At 41.3% G+C, this 19,193-nt stretch overlaps 1 protein-coding gene and 1 non-coding gene across 9 annotated transcripts in view; both read left to right on the forward strand.

Annotated features, from left to right (window-relative positions):
• The first annotated feature begins 2,650 nt into the window (after nt 1-2,650).
• Nucleotides 2,651-19,193, forward strand: part of CCAR1 (cell division cycle and apoptosis regulator 1) — a 30,717-nt gene continuing 14,174 nt past the window's right edge. For 5 of the 8 annotated variants that reach the window (XM_065638740.1, XM_065638745.1, XM_065638743.1 and 2 more), the window contains exons 1-13: nt 2,651-2,739; nt 3,546-3,664; nt 10,415-10,587; nt 11,188-11,232; nt 11,905-11,937; nt 12,891-13,084; nt 13,626-13,740; nt 13,824-14,016; nt 15,125-15,257; nt 15,578-15,739; nt 16,179-16,404; nt 17,709-17,822; nt 18,706-18,872. In XM_065638740.1, coding sequence (XP_065494812.1) covers nt 3,592-3,664; nt 10,415-10,587; nt 11,188-11,232; nt 11,905-11,937; nt 12,891-13,084; nt 13,626-13,740; nt 13,824-14,016; nt 15,125-15,257; nt 15,578-15,739; nt 16,179-16,404; nt 17,709-17,822; nt 18,706-18,872 — 1,628 coding nt within the window. In that variant the 5' untranslated portion in view covers nt 2,651-2,739; nt 3,546-3,591. Of the gene's footprint in view, nt 2,740-3,486; nt 3,665-10,414; nt 10,588-11,187; nt 11,233-11,904; nt 11,938-12,890; nt 13,085-13,625; nt 13,741-13,823; nt 14,017-15,124; nt 15,258-15,577; nt 15,740-16,178; nt 16,405-17,708; nt 17,823-18,705; nt 18,873-19,193 lie in introns of all 8 variants that reach the window. The other 3 variants (XM_065638742.1, XM_065638741.1, XM_065638744.1) reach the window with 3 other exon arrangements.
• Nucleotides 18,491-18,554, forward strand: LOC135991219 (small nucleolar RNA SNORD98). The gene has a single exon (XR_010606502.1). It is a non-coding gene; the product is annotated as a small nucleolar RNA SNORD98 (small nucleolar RNA).

The raw sequence follows: 19,193 nt of genomic DNA on the forward strand, positions 1-19,193 counted from the left end.
AAACACTTTTGTGAAACGCTTTGTATAGCAGTATGTAATAAACTTACAGTACAGAAGTTATCCTGTGTTTGGGAAAGTGTAAAGCTGCAGTATGTAAATACTAGAACAGAAATTTTATGCAAGAAAAAACTATCATTTTCTCGTAAGGTTATATAATGCACTTGGCTCCTACAACTTATGCATCAAAAAAGCCATTCACCGAACCGTTGTCATAATCAGGTATTCCTGGATATCTAGAATGGTAAAAATATGTTTGAATCTCTGAATGATCTTTTCTGACCTCCTGAAGAAAATACATAAATGAACCCATCAAGAGTAGGTTCCAACAATAACATGTATAGATCTGAAAGTTAATTCAGGAATTGAGCAGGATGCATAGAAAGATATTTCCAACAAGAATATGAAAAAAAACATAATACAAGAATCTTTCATCATCAAAACTGAGTGAAATAACCATCTGCCTATAACTGGCAAAGGTCTTGGGTTTAGCTGGACAGATACAATATGAACAGTTACTGATTATTAGTTTTCTGTCCAGTAGCTTCATGTTTGGTATGAAACACTAATTTCGGTGTCTTCGCAATTGTACAGATTGTCAAAACTGTGTATTATAAGATTATAATTTGCCCTTCAATTAATTCCCTAAATACATAGTATGAATACAGTTAAATCTGTTTCTGGTTTTATTCAACCAAAAATAAGCCTCTTCCACATTTTCTTCTACATTTTGCTTTCACAGCATGCACCTAAGATATCTCATACCAGTTTTGCTCTGCCTGATGCAGGAAAGATCATCGTACCTCTGTTGCTGCTATACTGTGACAAATGTTTGCTAAGTGCTTCATTTTTGTATAAAGGACACTATATAACAGGTACTCAGCCATAATGCATGGTTTCAAACTCTATGTATAATGTCACTAATGTATAGTTATTTATAAAGAGTAATAGTGAAGCAAACCGTGCTAGGGTAGGTAACAGGGGACTCGCCTCTGAAGCACATAGTTCTTATCGTTTGGAGTGCTCCTATTTTTTCACTGTGATTTCCATTACAACTGTGCTTCATCACAACAGCATGGATTATCTTGAAAAGAAGATACAGAGACCTAAAGAATTCAAAAGGAGTCATCAGTGTACTGTAAACGGCAGCAGCAAAATTTGCCAGCTAATGGTAGCGATATGTATGTGGGAAGGAGAAAGTACACAAAATAATGCTCTACTTGAGGCACAGGAAGTCAGGCTTGTGGATTCTTATGAGCTTCCAAGGTTTTCTTTGAGAGCATCACTAAGAATTATGCATCCTCTGATAAAAAAGGCCCTGGGCCAAAACACTGTACAGCTACTTCATAAAATTCTGACATTCTCTGACGCTTATCTTCTCCTTTAACACAATTTTGACATTGTCCTTTTCATTTATAGCGTGGGAGAGAGCCCTGTTACCTTTTTAGCCTCTAATCTTATTTCCAGGTTGCAGAGTAGATTCTGCTTTAGTCAACTGACTGAGTTGGATGGAGTTATGCCAGGAAGAGACATGAGTAAGGTTTAAAATGTGTAGACTTTAAAATTAAGAACTATGCTTATCAGTGTTAAACATCTAAATCCTTGTGTAATTTGCAATATACTTTAAAAGGCTGAGGCAGACCTGCCTTTGTATATTATCAAGTACCAAATGCTGACACAAATTTCCCTTTCCCTGATGGTCTCTGCTTCTTTCTTTGGCCACCCTCCTACAATATAATCCAGCCCACTGTGAGTTTAATGTTATTGCTTCCCAAGGTTTTGTTCCATCACTGTCTTTGTTTTTAATCACAACAAATAAAATACGTCAGTTAGTCCCATTTTCATTTACAAAGTGTGTCTTTTTGACTTTACTCTCAACTGCTTAGGAAATATCCCATGTGCATATTACACCTCAAAGCAAACTTGGGTAAAAATCTATTTAATGGATGGAAGGCTCTTTGTAACATTATCAGAAAAGGGACGAGACATTACTATTGCCTGTGGACTACTGAACTACTTACTGCAACGACTCCCGGCTGTAATTTCTGTTTCAAAGCATCTTAAGTGCTTTGGTGAGTCCCTCTGGTGAGTCTGCTCTCCCTTCACCTCAGATGACCCTGCTGCCCTCCCGCATACCGCCCTGAACGCTTGTGCTCGTAAAAACACCTCTCGGGAGTTCAGGGGCTCACGCGTGGCGTTGCTGAGGGCTGCCGGCTTCCCACAGCAGCGAGGCAGCCGTGAGGTAACGTGACAAGCGTTTGACGGCCGCCCAGACTGCCGCCAGCTACGAGTCGCTTGTGGGGCGGAGTAGGAGGCCGTGCAGCGCGCCGCCGGGGGACCGGGGTCGGGGGGCCGGGGTCGGGGGGCCGGGGGGCCGGGGCCGGGGGGCCGGGGGCCGGGGTTGGGGGGACCGGGGCTGCGGGACCGCGGGTGAGACCCCGCTGCAAGATGGCGGCGCCGCCTCACCCGCCCGCCTCCGCCAAGATGGCGCCGGGCCCCTCCCTCCGCCCGCCAGCCGCTCCGCACGCGGCAGCCCGGGCGCGCGCCCAACCGCTGGCCCGGCCCCGCCCCGCGCCTGCGCGCTCGGGCCCGCGGGTGCCGTGCGGTCGCAGGCGCTGACGTAAGCAGCGTGCGCCGCCGCCTGCCGCCGGCCGCGGGGGCGGGCGCGCCTGCGCAGTGGGGACGCGCTCGGTGCGGGAGGCTCGGAGGGGCCGGCGATGGCTCCGGCGAGGCGCCGCTCAGGTACCGGCGGCGGCGGCGGGAGGGGCCCGGGCGGGGCGCGGAGGCCGCGGCGACGCCGCCTGCGGCTGGGAGTGGGCACGGTGGGCCCGCGCTCAGGCCCGCATTGTTGGCCGGGGGCGGGGGGAGGAGGCGGGGCGGGCGGCAGCGGCCTCGCCGCGGCGGGGGGTGGGGAGGCGCCTGCTTCCCGCCCGGCCTGCCGCCGCCGCGCCGCGGGACGGGACGGGAAGGCAAGGGAAGGGCCGGGCCTCGCCGCCGCGCCGTGTCCTTTCTCCGTGCGGCGGGGCCCGGGGACGCGGCGGGTATTGGCGGCTGCGCGCGAAAAAACAAAACAAAAAAACAAAACAAAAAAAAAAACAAAAAAGGTTTCGCGGTGCTGAGGGGGTTAAAGCCGATTTTAAAACCGATTTTAAAAAGTAATCGTTGGGGGGCGCTGAGCGGCCCGGCCGCGTTTAACCGCCCTGGGGCCGCTGTCCCGGGAGAGGAACAGTAACGAAAAATAAACACCTTCCGTTCTGCCGGGTCACCTTTCCCCTCGCCCGCCTCGGAATCTGGAGTAAATCTTCGCGTTTCGGTAGCGCTGCTCCCATTGTTCGGAAGGGCAGAGCGGAGATCGCGCCTTAGGAAAATATAATAACTTTCCTTGCAACTTTTTGCGTTTCCCGTTTTTGTTGCCCACGAGGTTTAGGGGTGTAAATATAATCTTTCAACACTTTTTTTTCCCTCTTTTTTTTTTTTTTCCTGACCCAGAGTTAAAATAGCCCGATGGTATGTGTTTCAAAGATTGTAGCTGCGCTTTATTTTACTAGATTGCAATTATAGAAGATAGACACCCAGGAGATTTTGCCTTTCGCCATGGCTCAGTTTGGAGGACAGAAGAATCCCCCTTGGGCTACTCAGTTTACAGCCACTGCAGTATCTCAGCCAGGTCAGTTTACGTATCACTTCATGTTTGAACCCTGACATCTGGTAGATTTGGAGATTCCGTAGTAGGATATGCAGTTAAGAGTGGCACCATGCTAACTAACTTACTTAAATTCTCATTAAATGCTTTAAGTTGGGAGTTCTTCACATGATAGAGACGTTAAAGATCATTGCCTAATACTAGCTGTTGAGGTTTTGGTTTTTTTTTTTTTTCCTCCAAGAGGTGATAAATAAAATCCCAGGTGAATTTTTATTGATTTTCTTGGTCAGTAAACAACGTATCAAGTTACTTATATCCAAAGATGTGTAAATCAAATTACCTTTCATCAAATTGCATTGCTCTAGGTTAAATAATAACAGCACTAATAAGGCGTTACAGATTTTTTTTAAGTGCTGCCTGAATTTCATTTCCCAGGCAGCCAAAATCAGTGTTTACAAAGTATTTTGCCTTTATTAATATATTTGACATATTTCACATAGTGAAGAGATCTCTGAAATTTGTTGCTTGGGTGGGGAGGGGGTTTATATTCTTTTTTTAATGCCAAGTTAGAACTCGAAGATCCCTATAACCAAAGGTATCGCCATGCTGATGGTAGAGAATTTCCTTTGATTTAGCTGGGAATCTTTGTTTAATTGCAGGCCAGTGTATTTGAAACCCTAGCTGGCTAGATTGTCATATTTCGCATTGGTTTATAGCATAAAATGTTTTGAGGTGAGAACGTGGTGAACTTTGTTGTTTCCATTTCCAGTTCTGCAATGCCTTTTTTTCTTCTCCAATATAAAGTGTTTCCTAAATATTGTAGTTTTGTTGTCTGATTTGAAAACGCTTCAACAAAGCTGTGGCACTTTGAGGATTCGGGGTGTCGAAACGTGAGCGCAGGCAGTAGCCTTGTTGAAGAGATGTCTTTCTAAAGAGTTGTATGTTTTTTGCAGTTGTCCTTTGCCTCTTGCTCTAGTTTGATATGAAGTTAAATGACATAACTCCTTTGTTAGTGGTTTTACATCTGGGAGCTTAGCGAAAGTTGGGAGTGCTTGCCGTGCTTTGGAGGTGCGTCTGGGGTTTTAAAAAAAAAATAAAGAACAAATGTTTCTCCTGACTCCAGTTTCTCTCCTGAAATGACTCCTCCATCCCTGTTTTTTCCTGTGGGCACTGGTCCAATCTGAGTGTGTGTCCTGGGGGAACCGCACCACATGTTTCACAATACTCCTGGTGTGCTTTTCCTTTTCCTCCTTGCCCATTCAGTCCCACTCTACCTAAACTCTTGCTGTTCTTAACCATCTGCCTACAAGTGTTTTTTTCCACTGCTTCCCTTGTCCGAATGGCGCTACTCTCCTGTAAGAAACTGCTTTACAGCTGGAAAGGGTCGGCATTGGGAACATGGGAGAGACAAACTTTGGTTCTTGTGTCTGAGCGGGTGATACCTTGGAGCGATCAAAGGATGGAGCATTCTTGATCCGTTGGTTGATGTGACAGCGGTGGAAGACTGAGGGCCAGGCCGGTGTCCTGTTCCAGAGACATAAAACGTGCAGAAGGGGAGGAGCTGCAGCCATCTTAGAGCTTGATGAGCTGGGACCAGAAGGGGGCCCTGGAGAAGAGGATGATGGAGCAAGGGCACTAGAAGCACACAGCCTTCTCGTGCATTTTCCTATTCCCGTGACTACTAGTCTACTTCTGGGCCTCCTTAAATTAAATGAAGTGCAGAATTTTAACTGGGATAGGACTCGTTAGTGTCAGTTGCTGTGAGAGGTTTTTCACGTGCTCAGTGAGGACAGTATTTCCAGAGATCTGATCCGGCAGCACCTGACTCAAACATGAGAGCCATTAAAGACTAGCCTTTGCTTGTGCTTCTGCCTTCTTTTTCCCCCAGCTTTATATGCTGAGCATAACATCGTATGGTCTGGAATATCCCTTTGGTCACTTGGGGTCAGCTGTGTCCCCCTCCCCAGCTCTTGTGCACCCCCAGGCTGCTTGCTGGTGTGGTGGTGTGAGAGGCAAAAATTGCTCAGCAACAACTGAAACATCCCTGTTCTATCAACACTGTTTCCAGCACAAATCTGAAACATGGCCCCTTATTAGCTACTAGGAAGAAAATTAACTTTATCTCTGCCAAAATGAGCATACCCATGTACATTGTCCCCTGCTTTTTTTTTTTTTAATTGGCAGTGCTGGTTTATAAAACAGAGCACAGGAAAGTTCTTTTGCAAAGTATGCAGCGCTCTTTGGCCCTGCGGAGAGCTGAAGAGCCGTGTTTACTGTTGAGTAGTTGCCTTTTGTGCACTTCTCAACACGAAGCTCTGACTGTCCAGCCAGGTTACTTGCCTGACAAAGAGAGGTGCTGTCAGTGCTCAGGCATGCTGACCAGCATGTCCTGCTACTCACTTGTGGCTGCACTCGAGAGATTGTGCAGATTGGCTGCCCCTTGGGAATTTCCGTGTTCCCAAACTGATGATATTTTCAGAGGATTGGCCAAAAGTGTTAAATATATTTATGCATGCCAGCTGTTTTTTATCCAAGTGTCAGGTTCCTTCTCCAAAGCATCAAGGTGCTTGGGTGTGGAGAAAAGAGATCTTGATTTTTATAACACAAGAAACATGACATATAGCTTTTTCCTAAGCTGTAGTCGAAAGTGGTGAGTGGTAGTGTTATAAACCCAGTTTGATAATTGCAAAAAGGTCGTTTCAGGAGGGTGTTTTTGTATTGCTGACTTGGGTGCTGTCTTGGCCATCTGTGGTAAAGAAGAACCTAGATGAGTTAAGGCTCTTAATTGTTAAGGTCTGATGCTCTAAGGTAGTTGTAGAGTGACATGCTGTGTAATGAAGGGTTTCTGGGGTCCCTTTGGGATAGCTTACTAATTACCGTCTGTGCCTGTGCTATTAGAAGAGAGACGGGTAATTCCAGGTGCCAGCAAAGATCTCTGTGTGAAGAGAGACTCCTGCTTGTAACACAGTGAATTTGCTTCTCCTTGTCTCGTGGTTTTGTGCATCACATGACTAAAACCAGTATAAAGTCCCTGCTATGCTGGTTAAGCAGTGTTAGGGCATAAATTAAGTCATGCATACTACAGAAAATTGAAGTTTAAAAAATAAAGAATATAAAATCCCTAGATAGCACAGATTGCTTTTTGCAAGTACTCTTTGTACTTTTAACTTTCCTAATGATGTGCAAGTTCCTGAAATACCTGAGGAGAATCCCCTCCTATTCTCTCAGCTAATAATTTTTGAAATGTCTTTGGTTTGTATCTCAGCGCTTGGTGTATACTGTTCTCAGGGTGAAGATTTCTGGTTGCATAGTGAAGTGCATTTTTATGGAACTATGGTCAGTCCTGGCTATGCTGTGTTCTTTTGTTTTGCTGTTCCAAGTCTTCATTGCATTACAGTGAAGAACAGTACACCCGATGAAAGCAAAGTGCCTGATGTTCAGTATCTTGTTATTGCTGGTGGACCCTGTGAGGTGTCTAAAGAAAATTTGTGAGAATAGGACAAGCATGTAGGTGGATCTCGGAACCACTAAGAAATAGTAGCTGATGCACAGTTTGCTGGCTTGCTGTGAACGGATGTCCTGTGGTAAATACCCTGAGCCTAGTTTCCATTGTGTGCCTGTTAAAAGGAATTATTTTTGGAGTAGGTTGTATGGAGTTTATATTGCAAGTGTGTTAAGCTTGAAGAAACTTAAACCCAAGGACCCAAACCCAAAAATTCTGACAACTGTGAAAAGTGCCCAAAGCCGTGGATAGGGCACTCCTTTACTGTAATCCTAATAAATCTGCATCACTTACCAAGGAGATCTATGTAGCTATATACTTTGAAGATATTTCCCTAATCTTAAAGGTTCTCTGGAATTTAGAAGCAGCAAGACGGACTACAAAATACTGTCTTTTTGTTTGCTACAACAGAAATTTCTGTTACCTAGAAAGGTGCTCAAGCTGCAGCCTAGGACTCCAGTTTCTACCCAGCTCCTTTCAGATGGACGTGCCATGCAGTATTTGATGCAAGTAGAAGCTGTTTAGACTGCGTTTGAAGGAAGGCGTCGCCATGACTGTACTTACAGAGATAATTACAAATCCTGAAAAGCTGTTGTTTGTCACTGCAGATGCTTGTTGCCAGTAATAATAATACGGCAGTCGGATGTCAATTCCACGCTCAGTCTGTGATTCATTCTCTGTCTCTTGTTTTTCTGTGCGATTCTTTTTTTTTTTCTTCAGTAGTACTGCAGATGCAGTTGCCTATTTAATCTGAGCCTGTTTGACCGAGATGAGTACATAGATGAAATGTAGTCAAATTAAACTCCTGGAATACTTCAGGGCAAATCAGTAGAAACAAGATACAGATTTGAAAAACGTGTTGCTGCAGGTGTTAGCCTGTGAGGGGATCTCAGTGGTCTTTTTGTCCTTGTACTTTGTTAGTAAGTTGATCTGCAGTGTTGTATATGATGTGATACCCAGTTAATATTAAATGCTCATACAATGGTGGTACAGGTGGCAAAAAACTTTTTTTTTTTTTTTTGCGGACAAAATAGGAGTCTTAGGGTGGGCTGGGAATTGTTTGAGATAATTGTGGGTTATGCTGGCAGGGAAATTGTCATAGTGGAAACTGAAGAGCAGAATAACCCCAAGATCTGGTTTTGGGAGCAAGCATGTTAATATTTTTGTGTCATAGTGGAAACTGAAGAGCAGAATAACCCCAAGATCTGGTTTTGGGAGCAAGCATGTTAATATTTTTGTGTCATAGTGGAAACTGAAGAGCAGAATAACCCCAAGATCTGGTTTTGGGAGCAAGCATGTTAATATTTTTGAGAGTATCTTTGGTACCAAAAGTAGGAGGCAACTTGTGAAACTTGTTTGATGGCACTTCCCAACTCCATCCCTCTGTGTTGGTACAACATTAGAATAGAACAGTAGGCTGAATGACAATAGCGAGTGTAGTCAAACAGATTTAACAAGTAATAGCATGAAGGGAGTATATACACTACTAGGAATTTCTGATCAGCATGTGGAAATAAGAGGAGAGACATTATTGCATTGGTTATTTGACTTTTGTGAGCCAGCAAAGCAGTGCAGCCAAGAAGAGTTGAAGTTATCCCAGGATGCCGCAGCAAAGCATTTTCATTAGTTGTAAAGGTCTGTTGAAGGTGTGTTATGTGAGGTTCCAGATGATCGCATGCTTCTGGATGGTCAAAAATCCACATTCAGATTGGAGCTGATGGAGAGACAGGAGGTAAGAAGATCAAGAGAAGAGATGGCCTGTTACAGGAGAAGCCTCGAATTTTACCTGCTTGGCTTCTAAAGAAACCTGAATTTTGCCATTTTTAAAAGTCACATGATACTGGAAATACTGTGGTTTTGCTGTACTATAGGATGCTTGATTTAACTGTTTAAATGTAATGTTTCGTTCCAAATTTGAAAGATGGCCAGTGCCATCAAGTTGTTTTCTGAAGATTGTACTTTGCTGGAAAGAGCAGCATGGTAGAGGGGATTACCTCAGTCAGGATCTGTTGAGCTGGTTACAGCATTTTTGCGTATTCTATGGTGATGATCACCAACTACAAGCAATCTCTTACTGCATCCCTGGGTCAGGGATGACAGCTTCATTTTGGATCAGTAAGAGTAGTGTGGAGCACAAACTCTGCAGGAGGAACACTGTAATCTGTTCTTCATTTCATTTCATTGTGCCTCTTTAACAGATTTGGAAGAGAAAGGAACCCTGTTCAATTTGAATCTTCTTCAGTTCTGAAGGTGGCTGGCTGACCTCTTTGTGCTGGCAGATGTTTCTCTGCTGAGTTTCTCTTTGGCTTTATTTAAACATGTGTACTAGACCAATAGCTTGATGAAGGGGTATTTGATCATGCAGCCGCAGATAACTTTAAAACCAAAACAAACCTCCTGCCAAAGAGGGAGCAGTTTTTCACTCAGATTTGTATTGTGCAGGGCTTTTTGTCCCTAAAAGTTCCATCTATAAGGCTTAAGCATACCTTGTTTGGAAGTATCTCATACATAAGAAGCACAGCATATGGATAGCTGCTCCTCGTGTTTTGTGTCATCTTCTGCAGTAAATTAAAACTGACATGACAATAAAATAAGCTAGTTTTTCCTTCTAGGCAGCTTGAGTTTGCGCGGCACAAACCTTTCCTAGTAAGAGCTGGAGAGAGCTTGACTTGGTCCCTTTATACATGAGGATGGATTAAACTCCCTGTTGTTATGAGGCTGTTCCTTCTCTACCAGCCCCCACATCTACAAAATCCAGCTCACAGGGACAAAGACAGTACTGAGTGAAGTGAAGCCTTGTGCATTTTCAGTGGGCATGTTCCATAAGCCTCTGTTTTATAGCTGCTATTACAGTAAAGATTTATCTTGTCCTCAGAGAGAATGAAATGTATTAATTAATTTACAGAACAGAGCAACAATTTTCATCTGGCTCAACCAAAACCTGAAATATGTTCCAGAAAGGATGTAGTGTGTGAATGTGTTGAGGGTGGGTGTGGATGGGGATGACAGCTATAAAATCATGAGCAACTTGAGAGAAGGAAACAAAGTGGTCTCTGTGCCTCTCCTGTGGTGTACACTTTGTAAATAAATTTAAAGAGAAGCTAGTGAGGTGTGATCCTTTATATTGAATTTATATTGAGTTTTGCATTTGATTTATCTACTGCATGAACTTGTCTCAGGAGTGCAGCATCACACACTGTGTCTAGTGTAACTCTCAGAAACCCCAGCTGTTCCAAGTTGTTTGTAGCGCTTATTGTGTGTTTTCTTTCCAGCTGCTCTTGGTGTGCAGCAGCCGTCGCTGCTGGGAGCGTCTCCCACGATCTACACGCAGCAGACGGCGCTGGCAGCCGCCGGCCTCACCACACAAACACCCACCAACTACCAGCTCACGCAGTCGGCTGCCTTACAGCAGCAAGCTGCCGCTGCGGCCGCTGCCTTACAGCAGGTAAAGAAAAAGAAGCCATTGCTGTCAACTGTAGGACCTTTAAGAATATAAAACGGTGGCTTTGTAAAGCCAAAGTATCCAGGAGAAAAGCAGAATGGGAAATGGTGGAGGTTGCAGTACAAACCTATTTTAAAAACAGTGGGATTTTAGACCTGCAGCTATCAATAGTTGTATTAATCTGTGAAGGTGGGAATTTTGGCTACGGAGGTGCTGACTGTTGGCTGTGGAAAGCCTTCTGGGAAAAGCAGTTTTACTGCAGCTAAGCTGAGAATCTCAAGTTCCAAGTATCTTCCATCACTATATGTGTCCTTAATGGCATTTTTGCACAATTTCATACTGTACCCTAGCTACTGTGTAAGTGTCAGGCCTAACAAAAATTGCTGATTTTAGCTAGCCAGAGTACATCAGAGTCCGCTCTAAAGGCTAAGAATGTTTGTTATGAAAGTAATATATGTTGAAACTATTAGTTATGTTTTGTATTAGAATTGTTAAATGTGAATTATTTCTGCCTAAAACTTGCTTAGCAGATATCTTGTATTTGGTATTATTAGGGTAATAATACTTCCTGTTTGTGAAATATTTTGCTTTTATCTGTTTCAGCAATATTCACAACCTCAACAGACTCTGTATAGTGTACAGCAACAGGTTTGTCTGATTCTTACTGTGTACATCACAATTAACTTTAAAAATAATGTTGGTTGTATGTCTTGTAGGATTTGTCTCTGAAATCATCCTTGTATGGGAAGTTGTTAAAGAAACTAAAACATATTTTTTGTAGTGAAAGAGAGCTTGAACTTCATAAACTTGGAAGGACGTATCCAGAATGAAAGCCTGCCTACCTTCATGGAAAAAAGAGATTTAGAAATATATACTATTCCATGTGTACACGATTCCTACTAAACTTTGCTCTAAACAGGGCTGTGTATGTTAACTGCTGGAAAGACGCCGTCCAAAAAAAGTTCCCTTCTAAGTTTTTTTGTGGTCTTTGAACTTACCAGGATTTTGAAAAAGAATAAAAGGACATGGAAATTACAGGCCTAAGCTTCTCCAGCTGCCAAAACTTTTTTTGGTATTGCTATTAACTTTCAGTTACAAAAAACTCAGCATTTCTGCTTACTGAATAAACCTGGATTATACAATCCTAAAATTAACCACATGAGCACAATTTTATGCATATGCAAACTGCTGAAATGACCAAACCCCCAAGGACTACTAATTGACTCAGATTAAGCAAAATCTCTTACTTGTAAAGAGGAGGTAAAATTGTACAATTTCCTTAAGCAAATAAAATTAATTTATAACTTTATTTATTTTAAGTTGCAGCAACCTCAGCAGACCCTTTTAACTCAGGTTAGTTTGGTTTTATTGTTTGGTCTTCATCCCCAAACACAGATAATGCAAGAGTGCAAATTTGTGACATCTTGGGTAGTTTAATCTATGAAATGAACTAATATGTATGGACATATTAGTAGTACAGGTTTATTTTATCCCGGTGTTAAAATATGCATAGCCTTGGTTTCAAAAATTAATGGCAACCACTTTTCCTTAATCTTGAAGGGGATATGTGTTTTGATTACATTCTAATTTTTTTGGCACTTGAACTTCAAGTGTTCAGCTGATTTGCAATAACAAACTTTGAGCAGGAATTCATCTTTCTGTGTTAACAATATTGCAGTATGTGTATAGAGAGGTTTAAAAAGAATGCTGCTGAGCTTGACAGGTTTAAAACATGCAGCCGTTTAACACACTGTGAGTTTTTCTAGGTACGTTTTCACTTAACCTCTTAAACATGCTTTAAAAGAAAAGGTAAAAATAGGTTACTTAATTTCATTATCTTACTGTGTTCTGCTTTTGTAAGAAGGCAAGCACATGAATTGTTGTGTTAAGGAAGGGTTCATGTTGGCCTCAACCTCTACTGACTTCCAGTGCTCCAGCTGGGATGTAAATGGAGAAAAACCTTTAGGTGTGTATTCCCAGCAAAGTTAGGAACTTGTCTCCTCTTCAGGCCCCCTGTGTAACACAGTCTTTGTTTTTTTTTTCTAGACAATGTGTGTATTTTGGGAAACTTGACTTTTTAAAATAAAAGGATAAACAAAGACAGTATTCATTAAAAATAGGAAAGAAGTAAAACAAACAAAAACAACCCACAAAACCAAAAAGCGACTTCCATGTTCTGAAAATCTCAGTTCAGAATTATTGCTTTAGAGACATTTTAAGCTCCTGTCTACATGGGTAAAGGAACTGTTCCTTGTAGGTATGTCAACTGGTTCCAAGATTGATAGTTTGCTTTATTTTGCTTACAGCCAGCTGTTGCGCTACCTACCAGTCTTAGCCTGTCTACTCCTCAGCCGGCAGCCCAGATAACTGTTTCTTACCCGGCACCCCGGTCAAGTCAACAGCAAACCCAGCCTCAAAAGCAGCGGGTCTTCACTGGTGTGGTTACTAAACTACACGACACATTTGGTTTTGTGGATGAAGATGTCTTCTTTCAGCTTAGGTAAGATGTAAATACTTGCCTGCAGATGTGCTCTGCGACACCCTCACTAAATAAAGTTTAGATTATTGCATTGTAATTCCGTGACTCCATTGGTAGTGCCTGCAGTTAGTATGTTTTTTCTGTCAACATGAAGGCAGATGGTCAAATAAGTTAATAGACACTAGATCTGAGTTTGTTTATGTGGATTTTTGAGTTTTCTTAATGCAAAGCCCAAAGCTGGGAGACTCAGAAGGTATTAAGCTGCTTATAATGTGAAAATGCAGAATTTGTGGATGATTAAATGCATATAACTTACTATCTGCCTATCTTAATTCAGTACTGTTCAGGGACCTTCTGGTTTTGGGCCAAAGACAGGAATTAAATTCTTGTGCATACTGCAAACTGAAGCAAATAGTACCTTCACTGAATTTGGGAGGAGATGGTGTTCCCATGAGCTTTTTTTTTAATGAACTTTATCGACTTTCTCTGAACTTTAAATGTAACTTGCAAATGTAAAACTAGCTAGATAAGACTAACAAGACATTTTCTGTAATGTTTGCAGCGCTGTTAAAGGAAAGACACCTCAGGTGGGTGACAGAGTTTTGGTAGAAGCTACTTACAATCCCAATATGCCATTCAAATGGAATGCACAGAGGATCCAGACACTTCCAAACCAGGTATGTGGGGTTACCCAGCGTATCTTGCACTGACTGCTGCTGGTTCAGGCTCGCTCTCAACTCCTTCTGTCTCCCGCTGTCAGAACCAGGCGCAAGCTCAGCCGTTACTGAAGACACCTCCGGCAGTTCTCCAGCCCATGGGGCAGCAGGCGGCGTTTGGCGTTCAGGCGCAGCCGCAGCCCCAGTCCTTGCTGCAGGCGCAGATATCGGCAGCTTCCATCACGCCTTTGCTTCAGACGCAGCCTCAGCCGCTGCTGCAGCAGCCGCAGCAGAAAGGTGCTCATTCTTTGTTAGTCCTTCTGGTGCTTAGGGTGTGATTGTTTGTGGGTTTGGTTTTGTTTTTTTTTTTTTTGTTAGTCAGAAGACTGAAGTAATAGTTGAAATAATATGGAAAGGACCTTAGTTCAAGAAATCCCCGTGGACTCCTGTTCATATTAAGATTTCATAATCAGAAAGCAAATTCAATGTAGTTTTTATTCTGACACTTTTCACAAACAAGTTGGAGAATTGAAACTATCAGTGGCAGTGTAGTTCTTTAGCATCTTCTGAAGTGTTCAACAAGATCAGGTTTCACACAGTTGTAGTGTTAAAACTATTTATCTATTTGTGTTTTATTTAGTCCAGTTAGTCAAGTTGTCATTTGAGAGAAACGCTGCCGAGCATGGCACATCTAAAACAAAGGTTGTTGTGGGGTGACTTAAACTTTAAGCGACTGAAAAATCAGTAACAGAATTGATAATATAATAAGATAAAATTGAGACTTGTCTTACCCACAGTAAAAGCAAGGGGAGAAGATCTGAACCTATCACCTAAGCAGAACTGTTTTGGATAAATGCTTATGACATTCTAATTAGTCCTAGTTGTTCATTAGCATTCAGTAATGTTTGCTCCATTTACCATCAGTTGGTTAAATGTCTTGAGGCAGGAAAAGTATGTCCTGGGGGATTGATGCAGCAGTATAATGAATTGATTTTAAAATAATTTTTCAATATGTATTATGTATTAATACCTATGTATTAATAAGTAGCCTCAAAAAAAAGTTTTATGTTTTCTTTAATTCAGTGAGTAGGTAGTGTATCTATCTTAAAACAAATTACTTTTCCAAGATAAGGGCTAGGTATAGACTGTGATGGCTTCTATGTGCTTAGATTATATTAGATCCCATCTTAAGAAGATGCTTTTAAACCAATTTCACTATTCTCAGTTTGCATCAGTGAAGAAAACCATAGGACTCTTGAGTTTCTTGGGTGGATGTTATTAATAAATAAATATATTTAACTCTAGAGTTAGTTTAGAAAATGTACACAAGTGGAACAAATGTGAAGCAGCAATGTTTGTGTAGTTGTGCCCGACTGTGTATTGATCTTGTACATTTTTGCTTCAGGTGGTTTGTTACAGCCCCCTGTTCGTCTAGTTTCACAGCCTCAACCAGCTCGAAGATTAGACCCACCCTCCAGGTTTTCTGGGAGGAATGACAGAGGAGGAGACCCCATGCCAAACCGAAAAGATGACAGGAGGTGCGTTGTGGAGGACTAGACTATAATCAGAGCATTCTGTAAAGATTTGTCTTGAAACAGAGCTGAGCTTCTTGCTCCACAGTGAGTCAGTGATACACACAAGTGGCTTTACTGTTAGATGTTAGTGAAGAGTTCTTGTCTGCCTGAAATGAAGGAATTGCACAATCAGTCTATCTTGTAAAGAAACAGAGTGTGAGGAACTTCTCTCCTTTTCGTGAATCATCTCAGACATCTCTAGCTTCTGTTGCGCTAGAAACCATTTTGTGTTACCAGCATGCAAAAATATGTGTATCTTGTATGCACTTTTTTTTTTTTTTAAGTCGTGAAAGAGAACGAGAGAGACGGAGGTCCCGGGAAAGATCACCCCAGAGAAAACGCTCCAGAGAGAGATCACCTAGACGAGAGAGGGAGAGGTCGCCCCGAAGACCACGGCGTGTTGTTCCTCGTTACACGGTTCAGTTTTCCAAGTTTTCGTTGGACTGGTATGTTTATAGTGCCAGATGTTTACCTACATCTCACTTTAATTGTGGACACAGATTACTGTGAGCTGTGCCAGCACGTGTGTAGTGAGTGTTAAATGATGATCTTAACTTTGAAGGAAGATCAAATATGGCTGAGAAGCTGATATGAGAAACTTTTTCTAGGTTCTTTGTTGGTGTTGAATGCTACTACAAAGTACCTTTATAACCCTGTTTAATAAATATTCCCTAACACGCAGACACCTGAATTGGAAGAGTGTTTATTAGTCACTCTTTAACTTCAATCCATGGCACCCTAATTTGTATATATTGCTCTTTAAATTTTATATGTATAGTATTAAATATACAATGGTTGTATTTCCAATTAATATACCTTTTAATTATGTGCTTTATTAATGGTACTTTATTTGAAAGATACAGCAATAAATGTTGTTTATTTCAGCCGTAGCTGTGATATGATGGAGCTGAGAAGGCGTTACCAGAACTTGTATATCCCAAGCGATTTCTTTGATGCTCAGTTCACATGGGTGGATGCTTTTCCTATGTCTAGACCGTTTCAGCTGGGAAACTACTGTAATTTCTACGTAATGCATAGAGAAGTAGATCCTATAGATAAAAACGCTGCTGTCCTTGATCCACCTGATGCTGATCATCTATACAGTGCAAAGGTTTGTACAGGTTTCCAGTATTATGATTATTCTTTTGATTTTTTTTCACCAGTAGGGTGAAAAAGTGAGTATAACTGAACTGAAAATGTGGTACAGTGATTTGAGCAAAATCCAGCATTTTAAACTTTTCAGTAAAGAGCTGGTATGTAGAGCCTGAAGAATCATGACTGAAATTCAGTTTGGTTTTCTGTTATCGTTGCTGTCCTAAATCTTGTTTTTACTGAGGTCTCTTGCATTCTCTGCACCTGGTTGCACTAATGTGATTATAGGAAAGGTGACCAGCTCCTGCAAGGTCTCTGAATGTATTTCTTAGGCAGTTCATTCTGAATAGTTAATGGAGCCCTCTTTTTTTCCCACTTCAAGTGTCCTTTCTGTGCAGTTTGTGTTCTTCTATTTAGTGATATTTCTTTTCTTTCAGATTCATATCAATATTATTTTGTTGAAGTAAATTGGACATATTGGGATTATCGGAATGTCAAAAAATGCTGCACCAAGGGCTGTAATGATATATAAAAGACCTCAGTGTCAAAACATCTTCCTAAAACCTGTTCCATTTGAAAGCTCTGTCATTAAAATAGGTTGAGATTTCCAGGTCAATCTGTTTTATTAATAGAAGTATTTAAAGACAAGTTTAGAAATCAAACTGTCTTTAACCCCTGTATTTCTGAAACACTTAACTTTACACGCCTTCTGCGTATAAAAACCGTGAAGCCTTGGCTCAATTATCAGACATGCTGTTTTTTTCAGTCTGTTGATGCAGCAAGAGCTCTCTTTCAGAACGTTAAGCTTCAAAATATATTCAGTAACTGAGGAATAGCATCCTGTTTCATAATATTAACCTGTTTAGGATATAAAGCAACCTCGTTAGATTTGGGTGGGCTAACAGGATGCTGCAAGGATGCGGGTGAATGTGTTGGTCAGTTCTCTTGTGATTATGACAAAATGGAAGGAGTCAATTACTGAAACCAGAAATGTACTTAGTGTGCTTCTTGGTATAAAGTATTTGGCATATAGTGGTAATGGGCAAAGCATGGTTTTTTTGTATACTTTCAGTTTATTTTATGGGGGTTTGTTGTTGTCATGGGGGGGTTTTGTTTTGGTTTGGTTTTTAATACAATCACACGTTGCATCCATTCGAGATGGAGGGAAGTTGGTCCTCAGCAGACGCTTTAACACTGTGTTTTACCATTTTATTTTACCTTGTGATTTTTTTGGTGACATTAAGGAAAAAGTACTGGTTTGTCTGTGTTTAAGAGTAGTGGTCGTTGTTTACCTTCACAAACTTGATCTGACTTGCACAACAGGTGATGCTGATGGCTAGTCCTAGCATGGAAGATCTCTATCACAAGTCATGCGCTCTGGCTGAAGATCCCCAGGAGCTTCGTGATGGATTTCAGCATCCTGCTAGACTTGTAAAGGTAAATATGCTTCAGTGCCAGACACTTTTGGCAATAAAGGTTGGTTATAGAGCTTTAAAATATGTTGATAAGGGAGGAGTTTGTAGGCAGCTAAGTGATGGCTTAATTTTTCCTCTGAAAAGACCTAGTTTATATGTCCATTCTTTTTCCACTTTATAGGACTTCCATCTTCACTGCTTTCTTATTTACTGCTTTATTCGACTTAAACAATAGATGTTTGGAGAAATCTATATTAATTATACAATTAACTTTGTTAGCCTTTTTTTACAAGGCACTTAGACCTTTTTTTTAAGGGCTCAGCTATGAAGAGAGTACAAATGAAGAAACAGTTAAGTAACCATTGTATTAAGTAAAATCTAACTATTGTTAAACTGAACAGCCTCTAAGTGCTATGGTGTTCCAGGACAACACAGACTTGTTTTGCAATTAAACTCCCATCATCTTAAATGGAAGGGTACTTGAATTTATAAATATAATGCTCTTGTGGTCTTATGTTTTGTAGCTTTGCTTTATCACTTTTAAGCAGGAAGGTCTATTAAATGTGTATTGGAATTAAGACACTGTTTAAATCAGTATCTATTTGTCTTTTGTGTTAGAAAACTTTTAATTGCAAAGGAACAAGCCTATACCAATAAAGAAACTTGATGGAAAGTCTTGCAAACAAGAATGAGTGATGATGTTTTAAACCTATTCCATTTCTGAAATCCTCTGAGGAAGAAAATAACTGAACTCTTTCTTGACTGACTTGCATTTTCAGATTTCAAAATAATGTGACAGTTTACTCACAGATTTCAGTCTGTGTGCTATGAAATATTCTTTGTGCTTTGGGAAAATGACTCTTTACCCCTAGTCGGGGGACATTCAGAAGACTCTTTTTGTCTAGTTTTTAGTGGGTATGAAAGGCAAAGATGAAGCTATGGCTATTGGAGGACACTGGTCCCCATCACTGGATGGACCTGATCCAGAAAAGGACCCTTCCGTGCTGATAAAGACGGCTATTCGTTGTTGCAAGGCTCTTACAGGGATTGACTTAAGTGTGTGCACACAATGGTAAGTACTGTACTGCAAGGCAAAGTACACTGTAGAAATACTTGTCTGTTTCCAGAAGTTTAAAAAAAAAAAAAAAAAAAGACGGAAAAACTTTTTCCTTGTCAGCTGCTCTTGGTAGTGCAGGTAAACTCCTCAAAGGGTGTTCTGTTTTGTAATAAGCTTGATTGGTGCCAACTGTGCTGAATACTGCATTAAGAACTAATTAAAAATTCTGGATTTATTTTGACATGTTATGCTGTAATTTTTTTAATGAATGTGTGTTGAAAATATTTTTCATTTTGTGCATAGCTGGAGAAGATCGTCAAGAGAACTTCATTTCAT

This window comes from Caloenas nicobarica, chromosome 7, assembly GCF_036013445.1.
Source record: "Caloenas nicobarica isolate bCalNic1 chromosome 7, bCalNic1.hap1, whole genome shotgun sequence".
In the NCBI taxonomy this organism is placed as follows: Eukaryota; Metazoa; Chordata; class Aves; order Columbiformes; family Columbidae; genus Caloenas; species Caloenas nicobarica.